Source organism: Oncorhynchus mykiss, chromosome 28, assembly GCF_013265735.2.
Source record: "Oncorhynchus mykiss isolate Arlee chromosome 28, USDA_OmykA_1.1, whole genome shotgun sequence".
Lineage (NCBI taxonomy): Eukaryota > Metazoa > Chordata > Actinopteri > Salmoniformes > Salmonidae > Oncorhynchus > Oncorhynchus mykiss.
Window position 1 is genome coordinate 3,489,469 of NC_048592.1, and position 12,765 is coordinate 3,502,233.

General features: G+C 39.6%; 1 protein-coding gene across 1 annotated transcript; it reads left to right on the forward strand.

Moving 5' to 3' along the window:
* Window positions 1-11,375: 11,375 nt before the first annotated feature.
* Window positions 11,376-12,520, forward strand: ccl20a.3 (chemokine (C-C motif) ligand 20a, duplicate 3). The gene is made up of 4 exons (XM_021588639.2): window positions 11,376-11,548; window positions 11,682-11,796; window positions 11,970-12,047; window positions 12,148-12,520. Exons 1-4 carry the CDS (start codon window positions 11,461-11,463, stop codon window positions 12,182-12,184), a joined length of 318 nt encoding a protein of 105 aa, XP_021444314.1. The 5' UTR covers window positions 11,376-11,460; the 3' UTR covers window positions 12,185-12,520.
* The last annotated feature ends 245 nt before the right edge of the window (window positions 12,521-12,765 follow it).

Sequence of the window (12,765 nt, forward strand, 5' to 3'; positions counted from 1 at the left end):
TCAGTCATCACTACCTACCAGAGCAATCTTGAAAATCTGGATACAAGGAATTAGTCAAACAGCATCCTTCACAGTGCCACAGTGGTTCCTATGAGACAGTCTCAGTAAAGTTCTGGTTTTGCTAGAGCTCTGAGATGACTAAATGATATCCAGAATATAGTGTTTTTTTAGACATTACCCTATGGTGTGTGTTGAGGTTGGTTATAACCCTGTAGATCCATTTTGATCCCAAGGTGTACTGTCTATGTTCTGTATCATTGTTTGTGTGTCCATCATAAAACAAGTAATGGTCAATTGCAACCAACAGGCAGAACTTTTAGCGCTGTATTTCTTGAAACGTTACTAATGGGAGATGACATGCACCTGCGTGTTAAAACAGACTTGAAACGTTATTAATGGGAGATGACATGCACCTGCGTGTTAAAACAGACTTGAAACGTTACTAATGGGAGATTACATGCACCTGCGTGTTAAAACAGACTTGAAACGTTACTAATGGGAGATTACATGCACCTGCGTGTTAAAACAGACTTGAAACGTTACTAATGGGAGATCACATGCACCTGCGTGTTAAAACAGACTTGCTTGCAACCAAAAACCCACAAGAATAAACCAGCAGATCAGTTGATCTCCCGTTGTCACTGTGTCAAACAAGTTTGATATCAGACAGCTGTGTCTAGGTTCTCTACTCCAGGCCCCAATGACATATGACCTACCAGGACCATTGAAAAAAGCAAGGCTAGTATTTAATTAAAACTATTTATTGTAAGACTATAGACCCCGTGAATTGTAAGAAACTATAGTACAGTACAATTTAGTACAGTATAGTTCAGTATAGCTCCGTTCTTGTGTATTTTATTGTATTCCTCATGTTACTATTTTATTTTTAAACTGCATTGTTGGGAAGGGCTCGTAAGCAAGCATTTCACAGTAAAGTCTACACCGGTTGTATTCGGCACATGTAACAAAATACATTTTATTTGATTTTACAGGAAAGTAGAGTATAGTTAAGTACAGTACAGTTTAAATCGTATAGAAAAGTAGAGTACCGTACTGTACTGAACTATACTGTACTGATCTGTACTGTACTTTCCTGTACTGTACTGCACTGAACTATACTTGAGTTTACTGTAAAGTACAATACAGTACATTATAGACATCTATGTTTGGGCCACATTAGAATATACTAATTTGTCATTTGACATACCTTGATTAGATTATAATTGAATGAAAACAGATTTGCCAGTATTAGTTCAATCATAATTGTCTTCAATAAGTTACCAATTTTAGATGTAGACAATACAGGAATACTTTATTCTTCCCTTTTGATAAGAAATGACCATACTGTATTAAGGTTTTATTCATGGGTTAAATTATTTGAAAATTACAAGTAAGTATACCAACATAAGCTTTACATTAATAAAATGTGTAGAGTACATTGTCACAGTAGATTCTCTCTGGTAAATGAGGAAATACCTCATTTCACTTGTATGAAATTATGTGAAATAGTTCAATTTGGACTTAGTCTGCTCAAATATTAGGTTTCATTTATACCGAACATATTACCCACCAGAGGCATAAATAGTCTTGAAAAATGTTGGCAGCAACCAGGACTTCAAGTTAAACACTGACATCAACTGCAGGGAGCGATAATATGGCGGCCAATGATGGCTGCAATCGAGATCAGCACAGGGACGAGATATTACCTTGTGTTGAGCTGGTGCTCTGTGTTGGTTTCAATTGACCTGTAGTGTTCAGTGAACCACACCATGATTCAAAAAAATATAGCTACATTATAACTTCCTGTGCTGAACATTTACATCTTGACATTGAAGTACTTTTTTTCCAGGCATAACTACACATTCAATGTTGTTCTTAACAGTGGACAGACAGACACCGTAACTGGGAAAGAGACGTGTGTCATGTCTGTCATCACCCAACAGATTATGTTTGTGTAGATGCCATCACGTTCAGGCTGCAGTTCTTCTGGTCCTTGGGAAGAAAAAAAGAGTGTTTGGTCATTTACAACATCATATACAATTCAAAAATTTTTGTGTTACTGTTTAATAAAATGGAAAAGTGTTGCTACTGTGATCAATAAAATAAAAAACAAAGTTAATCTTACTTATGCGCTAAATGTCGTCCTGTACCCACTTGCTGTCGGGGTCAGCACAGACATGTCTGTCCTTCACAGTGGTAGACCTTTATAAAAGAGAGGAGGGGTGGATTTAGAAACGTTACATCAGATTCAACAATCAATCCAATGATGTCACTTAAACATAAAAAAAAATTAAAAACTCTATGTACTGAAACTGTTTAAAGACAAATAATATAGCTTACATCACAGCATTGATGTCGCAGATCCCAGTCTCATTCTGCACTCTTTCAGCTTTTGTCACAGGGATAGCTTTCTCTGTGTATTCTGACAGACAGCATCACAGATATTTAGACGTATTAGTAGAAAAGACAACGTAAAAATAGATTGTCATTTTCAAAGTAAAAAGAAAAAATAAAGCATAGCTCAAAACAGAAGCAATGCACAACCTTTTCTCTACTAAAATATGACTAAACCCACAATAAATGACCGTTCATGTCCTACTTACTACTTTCACACAGAGTCATCAGTGCCACCAGCAGCACATGCAGAGTAGAGAGAGTCACCAGAAGCTTTGCCATCTTGTCAGGTTCAGAGTTCTAGGCAGGCAGTAAAGTTGGATAGATACATGTAGTGTCTATAATAGTGAATAAGATACAAAGATAATCTGATACAATGATCTGGCATTGTAATGTAGTTTAAATACACAGTTGGAAATATGCTGCCTTTTCTGGACCGCAGACTCAGTGGTTGAAGAACAAGGTGGAAAATTCTCAGATGGGAAGAATGGCACAGGCCGCATTGTTGGTAACTTGATACAAAACCCCCTTCCACTCTGTCTGCATCAAGAATTAACAGCAACTATATGTTGATGCGTGTCAGATCAAATTTAAGGAAGAAGTTATTCTTGTACTAGATGATTACATAATGTTAGGATTGTGTTACATAATGTGATGTACAGTTACCTTAAAATGAGCTGGAGTGTTCAATTCATACAGAAAAAGTGTTGATCATTGTGATTAGTAAGCCTGTGTGAGTCACTTCTCCATGATGGGCAGTCCTATTTAAGCACCTGTCATTTTCATTTAGGGAGAGAAAGAAACAGAGACAAGTCAGCATGCTGCTGGATTTTGTTTGAAGGACGCTATTTGATCCAGTTAATTATTTTTGTAAATACTTGTACATTTCGCTGGCTATTATCTTCACCTTTGCTAATAAAAATCCCTCACCCTGGGCAGAAAGTCAGCTCTACCTTGTTGCCTTCTGCCTTCTCACTGTTAAAATCCAACCGAGTGATAAACCTCACACATGGATTACGGGCAACATCCGCACTGAGCTGAAGGCTAGAGCTGCCGCTTGCAAGGAGTGGGAAACTAATCCAGAAGTTTATAATAAATCCCACTACGCCGTTGACAAACCATCAAACAAGCAAAGGATCAATACAGGACCAAGATCGAATCCTACTACACGGGCTCTGTTGCTCGTCGGATGTGGCAGGGCTTGCAAACTATCATGGATTACAAAGGGAAACACAGCTGCGAGCTGTCTGGTAACGCAAGCCTACCAGACGAGCTACAGTGCCTTGCGAAAGTATTCGGCCCCCTTGAACTTTGCGACCTTTTGCCACATTTCAGGCTTCAAACATAAAGATATAAAACTGTATTTTTTTGTGAAGAATCAACAACAACTGGGACACAATCATGAAGTGGAACGACATTTATTGGATATTTCAAACTTTTTTAACAAATCAAAAACTGAAAAATTGGGCGTGCAAAATTATTCAGCCCCCTTAAGTTAATACTTTGTAGCGCCACCTTTTGCTGCGATTACAGCTGTAAGTCGCTTGGGGTATGTCTCTATCAGTTTTGCACATCGAGAGACTGAAATTTTTTCCCATTCCTCCTTGCAAAACAGCTCGAGCTCAGTGAGGTTGGATGGAGAGCATTTGTGAACAGCAGTTTTCAGTTCTTTCCACAGATTCTCGATTGGATTCAGGTCTGGACTTTGACTAGGCCATTCTAACACCTGGATATGTTTATTTTTGAACCATTCCATTGTAGATTTTGCTTTATGTTTTGGATCATTGTCTTGTTGGAAGACAAATCTCCGTCCCAGTCTCAGGTCTTTTGCAGACTCCATCAGGTTTTCTTCCAGAATGGTCCTGTATTTGGCTCCATCTATCTTCCCATCAATTTTAACCATCTTCCCTGTCCCTGCTGAAGAAAAGCAGGCCCAAACCATGATGCTGCCACCACCATGTTTGACAGTGGGGATGGTGTGTTCAGGGTGATGGTGTGTTGCTTTTACGCCAAACATAACATTTTGTATTGTTGCCAAAAAGTTACATTTTGGTTTCATCTGACCAGAGCACCTTCTTCCACATGTTTGGTGTCTCCCAGGTGGCTTGTGGCAAACCTTTAATGACACTTTTTATGGATATCCTTAAGAAATGGCTTTCTTCTTGCCACTCTTCCATAAAGGCCAGATTTGTGCAATATACGACTGATTGTTGTCCTATGGACAGAGTCTCCCACCTCAGCTGTAGATCTCTGCAGTTCATCCAGAGTGATCATGGGCCTCTTGGCTGCATCTCTGATCAGTCTTCTCCTTGTATGAGCTGAAAGTTTAGAGGGATGGCCAGGTCTTGGTAGATTTGCAGTGGTCTGATACTCCTTCCATTTCAATATTATCGCTTGAACAGTGCTCCTTGGGATGTTTAAAGCTTGGGAAATCTTTTTGTATCCAAATCCGGCTTTAAACTTCTTCACCACAGTATCTCGGACCTGCCTGGTGTGTTCCTTGTTCTTCATGATGCTCTCTGCGCTTTTAACGGACCTCTGAGACTATCATAGTGCAGGTGCATTTATACGGAGCCTTGATTACACACAGGTGGATTGTATTTATCATCATTAGTCATTTAGGTCAACATTGGATCATTCAGAGATCCTCACTGAACTTCTGGAGAGAGTTTGCTGCACTGAAAGTAAAGGGGCTGAATAATTTTGCACGCCCAATTTTTCAGTTTTTGATTTGTTAAAAAAGTTTGAAATATCCAATAAATGTCGTTCCACTTCATGATTGTGTCCCACTTGTTGTTGATTCTTCACAAAATAATACAGTTTTATATCTTTATGTTTGAAGCCTGAAATGTGGCAAAAGGTCGCAAAGTTCAAGGGGGCCGAATACTTTCGCAAGGCACTGTAAATACCTTTTCTATGATCGCTTTGAGACTAGCAACACTGAACCACGCATGAGAGCACCAGTTGTTTTAGACTGTGCGATCACACTCTCTGTAGCCGATGTGAGTAAGACCTTTAAACAGATAAACATTCCCAAGGCCAGAATTCCAGAGTCGCCTCTTCACTGTTGACATTGAGACTGGTGTTTTGTGGGTACTATTTAATGAAGCTACCAGTTGAGGACTTGTGAGGCATCTGTTTCTCAAACTAGACACTCTAATGTACTTGTCCTTTTGCTCAGTTGTGCACCGGGGCCTCCCACTCCTCTTTCTATTCTGGTTAGCGCCAGTTTGCGCTGTTCTGTGAAGGGAGTAGTACACAGCGTTGTAAGAGATCTTCAGTTTCTTGGTAATTTCTTGCATGGAATAGCCTTAATTTCTCAGAACAAGAATAGACTGATGATTTTCAGAAGAAAGTCCTTTGTTTCTAGCCATATTGAGCCTGTAATCGACCCACAAATGCTGATGCTCCAGATACTCAACTAATCAAAAAAAGGCCAGTTATATTGCTTCTTTAATCAGAACACTAGTTTTCAGCTGGGCTAGCAATTAGCCTTTTAAAATTATAAACTTGAATTAGCTAACACAACGTGCCATTGGAACACAGGAGTGATGGTTGCTGATAATGGGCCTCTGTACGCCTATGTAGATATTCCATTAAAAATCAGCCATTTCCAGCTACAGTAGTCATTTGCAACATTGAGATTGTCTACACTGTATTTCTGATCAATTTGATGTTATTTTAATGGATAAAAATGTGCTTTCATTTCAAAAACAAGGGACATTTATAAGTGACCCCAAACTTTTGAACGGTAGTGTAAGTAGCCTTCTATCTTAACCTTGTTTAAGGTTAAGTTGTATGTAACAACAGCTTAACTGCAGTTTTCACATTGTACCTACCATTGTAATAACCATGCAAATACATGTTTGCTAAAGCAACACCAACATTGGAACATTGGAAATGTTTCAGTATTCATATGAACATGATAAAATGTCCCAATTAAAGCATTGCGTGACATATGCATGGGTAAAAAGGTTGTGGTTGTCACAGGGACAGCTATGATGCAACAAATGAAGAAGAACTCAAAACCACTTCATAATGACCTATTTAGTTGTCACAGCATCACTTCTATGTGTTCCTCTGACCTAGAAAATAACCATATTATACCTCAAGACAACCTACATGCAACAGCCCACATCCATGCAAGTTACACACACACACACACACACAGACATGACTATTAGATTGAACAGATAAGATATTACTTTTCTTTGTCTTTCAGTGTATTGTATTTCAATGCTGTGTAGATTTACAGCACTACCCAAACAAAGTTACACATGACATTTTCCCTCATAACTCCCCAATCCTCCACAGGCTCTAGGAGGGATCCTATAGTGTGTACAATTATTGTTTTTTGTATTTGTTTATTTTTGTAAATGTTTTATCTCTTTTTCTCCCCAGTTTTGTGGCATCCAATTGGTAGTTACAGTCTTGTCCCATCGCTGCAACTCCCCTACGGACTCGGGAGAGGCGAAGGTCGAGAGCTGCGCAAAACACAACCCAGCCAACCTCACTGCTTCTTGACACAATGCCCGCTTAACCCGGAAGCCAGCCGCACCAATGTGTCGGAGGAAACACCATGCACCTGGCGACCGTGTCAGCGTGCATTGCGCCTGGCCCGGCACAGGGGTCGCTTGTGCACGATGGGACAAGAACATCCCTGCCGGCCAAACCCTCCCGTAACCCGGACGACGCTGGGACAATTGGACGCCGCCCCATGGGTGTCCCGGTCGCGGTCGACTGCAACAGAGACTGGACTCAAACCAGGATCTCTAGAAGCACAGCTAGCAGTGCGCCACTCGGGAGGCGGTAGTGTGGAATTTGGACCATACATCAGAACTCTGAGGTCATTATGTAATCTTGTCTATGTAAACAGTTCAATAGCTGTCATACCTTTTGTAAGCTTATAGTTTTTGATCATCTTCAGTGCAACACTCAACCTGAATTCCTAGTTTTCTTACGGGCTCTGTGGTGCTATTATGGTTTATTTGGTTTACCGCCTCAGACCATGACGGACCCTCCACCTCCAAATCAATTCCGCTCCAGAGTACAGGCCTAGGTGTAACGCTCATTCCTCCGACGATAAATGTGAATGTGACCATCGCCCCTAGTGAGACAAAACCACGACTCATCAGTGAAGAGCACTTTTTGCCAGTCCTGTCTGGTCCAGAGACGGTGGGTTTGTGCCCATAGGCGATGTAGTTGCTGGTGATGTCTGGTGAGGACCTGTTACAACAGGCCTACAAGCCCTCAGTCCAGCATCTCTCAGCTTATTGTGGACAGTCTGAGCACTGATGGAGGGATTGTGCCTCGTCTGGTGTAAGTCAGCCAGTTGTTGTTGCCATCCTGTACCTGTCCCGCAGGTGTTATGTTCTAATGTACCGATCCTGTGCAGGTGTTATTACACGTGGTCTGCCAGAGCGAGGATGATCAGCTGTCCGTCCTGTCTCCTTGTAGCGCTGCCTTTGGCGTCTCACAGTACGGAAATTGCAATTGCAGACCTCATGCCTCCTTGCAGCATGCATCTTTCTTTTGATGTTTTTCAGAGTCAGTTGAATGGCCTCTTTAGTGTCCTAAGTTTTCATAACTGTGACCTTAATTGCCTACCGTCTGTAAGCTGTTAGTGTCTTAACGAGGTGCATGTTCATTAATTGTTCATGGTTGATTGAACAAGCATGGGAATCAATGTTTAATAAACCCCTTACAATGAAGATCTGTGACGTTATTTAGATTTTTACGAATTATCTTTGAAAGACAGGGTCCTGAAAAAGAGACGTTTCTTTTTTTGCTAAGTTTATTTTCTGATCAATATCACAATCTCAAATTTGCCATTCACCACTTCATAGGCCACAAACAGCGGCAATCCCTTGGTATGACTGTATAGCCTTACAGAACACTTACTCACTGGGGTAGATGAACTGAAACATCTGATAAATGTGTATACACACATTTAGAAAACTTACTTACTCACTGGGGTAGATGAACTGAAACATCTGATAAATGTGTATACACACATTTAGAAAACTTACTTACTCACTGGGGTAGATGAACTGAAACATCTGATAAATGTGTATACACACATTTAGAAAACTTACTTACTCACTGGGGTAGATGAACTGAAACATCTGATAAATGTGTATACACACATTTAGAAAACTTACTTACTCACTGGGGTAGATGAACTGAAACATCTGATAAATGTGTATACACACATTTAGAAAACTTACTTACTCACTGGGGTAGATGAACTGAAACATCTGATAAATGTGTATACACACATTTAGAAAACTTACTTACTCACTGGGGTAGATGAACTGAAACATCTGATAAATGTGTATACACACATTTAGAAAACTTACTTACTCACTGGGGTAGATGAACTGAAACATCTGATAAATGTGTGTACACACATTTAGAAAAAATAAGGTGCTATCTATAACCTTAAATAGTTATTCGGCTGTCCCCATAGGAGATCCCTTTGAAGAAACCTTTTTGGTTCCAGAACACAAATCACTGCAAAGGTGTGAAGTTGAGACCAAAGTGTTGTTCTGTTTGAATATAGGCCTTGATTTGGTTATGAGGCCAAAAGTGCTGTGACACTTTTTTGTTGTTGTAAGACTTTGTAATTGTTTTTATGAACAATACAAACATACACATACAAACGACACCATCATACAAACATCAACTACATCACATCTGCCCAGACCCACTAGCACCCCATATCCAATGCTCACGTCACTTTACACCACATGGCCTCAAACTGCACCATTTTGTTTTTCACGGTAGCCCACGCACTTACATTTTTTAGATAATAAAGCATTTTACCTTACCATTGCGTTACTAATGGAGGATTGGTTAATTTCCTGTTTTTAAGTATACGTTTATTTAAGATGATTGACATGAGAAGTATGGTCCAAGCCATGAGGTATCTCACTGTTCCATCATATGCCATGTCTTGAAATATGCAGATAGACGGATTAAAAGTAAACTTTCTATCTGTCACGTCTGCACCCCCTCGTCTGGCGCTCATCATTACGCACACCTGTCACCATCGTTACACGCATCAGCGCTTCATGGGACTCACCTCGACTCAGCCGGGTCGTCCAGGTGGGACGCCGGGTGGCGCCCATTGGGTGGGTACTGTTGCGCCTGCTCCTGCTCCCCCTCTCTGGCATTCGAGGGCACCAGGCTGCCCATCATTACGCACACCTGTCACCATCGTTACACGTATCAGCCCTTCATGGGACTCACCTGGACTCTATTACTTTATTGATTACCTCCCCTATATCTGTCACTTCCTCAGTTTCTTCCCTGTGTCTGCATTGATGTCATTACGTTTTCCCCTGTCCAGACGCTGTCCTTGTTTGTCTATTGTCTGTTATCCATTAAATGTGCACTCCCTATACTTGCTTCTCGTCTCCCAGCATTGGTCCCTACACTAACTCCACCCATATCTTTTGGATTTTCTAACATTCCCAGAAGGCATGGATTATTGAGTCATTATTAGTTTTACACTTCAGACATGACTCTGCCGTTGTGCTGTAGAATTTGCGAATTGTGTCTTTTGTATAATAAATTCTATACATACATGTATGCTGTATTAAACATACATTTTCCTTAACTATAATCTCGTTAGTTATGTTCCAACATTCTCTCCATCTTGTGTCAATATTAGTTATTTTCAAGTCTTGAATCCAATTGTTTATATTTTTTTCTAAGAGTCAGTTGGATAAACTGAATGCATAAGTTTTGTATGGCTTACCTATCATATGAATATCCCTTTCTGACTCAAATAGAATTCCCTCAGGATCTTATGTCCAAAAACAATTCAAGTTGAAATTTGGGGATTTTTTCAAGTCAAAATGAGATTTAATTTGCATGTATTTGACAATATCTACAATGGCCAATCTGAAATTGCTTTTTAAAGCTGTCATGGAAATACATGTATTTCCATTTATGGTTTCTATGCCTATAGTTTTCCATGTGGCCCAATTTAACTGTGAATTCTGAAAATCTATTCAAGGATTATTCCATAAGGTTGTGTTTTTAGGGAGTGATATTGGTTCTTGTAAAATAAAAAAATGTCTCCACGTATTCTGAAAATAATTTTAGCAAAGGGGGCATTGAGTTTCCAATATTGGTCAGGTATATCAAAATAAGCTTATCTCTAAATAAGTTTAGTTTATATTCCCTTTTACCAATACTGATACTTTGGTTTGCGTGCTGTCTAATTCTTTCTGCAAGCGGTTCAATTGCCAGTGCAAACAGGAGGGGGGAGAGGGGACTTCCCTGTCTTGTGTCCCTTTCTAAAGCAATTTTATCAGATAATGTATTATTTGTGTATATTTTAGCTTTAGGACATGTATATCATATTTTAATAAAATTTATTATTTCAGCTGGAAAGTTGAAAGCTTCCAAAGTTATTTAAACTTTATTTAACTGTTCTTAAATCAGTTAAGAACAAATTATTATTTACAATGACGACCTACCCCGGCCAAACCCTAACGACGCTGGGCCAATTGTGCGCCGCCCTATGGGACTCCCAATTACAGGCAGTTGTGATACAGCCTGGACTCAAACCAGGGTCTGTAGTGATGCCTCTAGCACTGAGATGCAGTGCCTTAGACCGCTGCACCACTCAATAGTCTATACTGTAAAAAATAAAATTGACACTTGGAAATATGTTTGGCAAGCTCATAAAGGATCATGGGATAGAGTATCAACTCATTGTACTTTGTAGTATATTTTAACCATCTAAGGATAAATGTTTGAATAAACAAATAAAAGTTGTGTTAAAACATCCCTTGTTGTCCCTCTGTTGAGTAATGTTGTTCCTTTTTTTGATCAATGTGGGATAGTGATGGGGAAATTCTTTCGTGGGACGTTGCCATTAAGGGGTGGGTAAGAACGCCCATTTCACCTCTCAAAGCAGAAGTTTCCCCCTGCAGAAGGAGTATATATATATATAGAGAGTAGGACCTCACACAGCCACTGAAGCTTTCTCTTTGAAGACAAGACAGCATCTCAACTCAGCTCATCACTAACCACAGCATCACAGAAGAAGACATGGCCCAGATGAGAGCCCCTGTGATTGTACTGTTGGTGCTACTGGCTTTGGGACTCTTTGCTACGGAAACTTCTGCAGCTAAACGACGTAAATATTCTGCTGTGAAAGTTTAGTCTGTGTGTAATTACTGAAAAACAGAAATGAACAACTGGACAAATAGGGTAATATTTTGTGTTTCTCAACATTCCTCGTAAATCCTTTATTTGTTCCTTTTTGACAGCACGTCGTAGGAGAGGATGCTGTGAGAGTTATACTCTTCGTAAAACACCTTTCGCAGTTATCGAAGGCTATACCATACAGACCATATCAGAAACCTGCCGTATCTTTGCCATCATGTGAGTATCTTTGGAGTATCTGATTGCATTGTATGGCAAGTAATAAAGCCAGAAGAATGCCATTATAGCTACTATAAATAGCCTACTATACTGTAGTTTTAGCAATCAAACAATTATATAATGCTGTACGTGTAAAAACAAAGAGTTGAATATGAACTTTATGTCTCTTCCAGGTTCCACACTGAAAAGGGTAATGATGTGTGTGCAGACCCTGACCAGAACTGGGTGATAGAGCACGTCATCCGACTGGGGTATGAATCATTCTCATGAACAGAGAACTGTAAGACTAAAAGTGTGGTTGTAGACAATACAAATGAATGATATCCATTTGACATTTTAAATCTGTTTTAGGACCAAAGCGTCTCACATCAAGACCTCACAGGCCTAATCCAATGACGTCATCACAACTCAGGATATAAAGGAATAGTACGCAGTCAAAAACTGAACACCTACTGTTAATCTTTCCTCTCAGCACCAAGAACCAAATCAATGACAAGGGTGTCACAAGACCCTGTTTCTTCTTAGTTCTATATTTTCTGGGGTGATTTTATGTAAATATATTTTGTAAATATGAAGGATATTGTTATAATATAATACTTTTTTTTGTTGTTGATCTCATTGTAAGAGCATCAGAAAATTCAGACTTTGTATGTTTTTATTCATTAACTTTGGTTGCTTCTGTTAAATTTTTTCATCTATAATAAATGTCTTATATTTTACTAAGAATACTTCTGTTTTCATCTTGTGTCTGGTGGAAGGAAGAGGAAGCACAGTGACAGAGAACGACAGATAAAGCAGATAGAGAAGATATTGTGTCGTCCTAGTTACTGTGTGAAGTGCACTACACCATGAGAGTTCACCAGTGGATGGATCACTTATTGTGCTTCTCATAAAGATAGTCCTTGTATGTGAGAACAGAAAGACTCAAAACACCATGATGGTGTAGTGAAACCATGAAAAGTAGTGCGT

Excerpts from the sequence above, each read along its gene's own strand:
- ccl20a.3 (XM_021588639.2), top strand. The coding sequence starts at position 11,461 with ATGGCCCAGATGAGAGCCCCTGTGATTGTACTGTTGGTGCTACTGGCT. Across the intron at positions 11,549-11,681 it reads AACTTCTGCAGCTAAACGAC|CACGTCGTAGGAGAGGATGC; the intron begins GTAAATATTCTG and ends CCTTTTTGACAG. Across the intron at positions 12,048-12,147 it reads GAGCACGTCATCCGACTGGG|GACCAAAGCGTCTCACATCA; the intron begins GTATGAATCATT and ends AATCTGTTTTAG.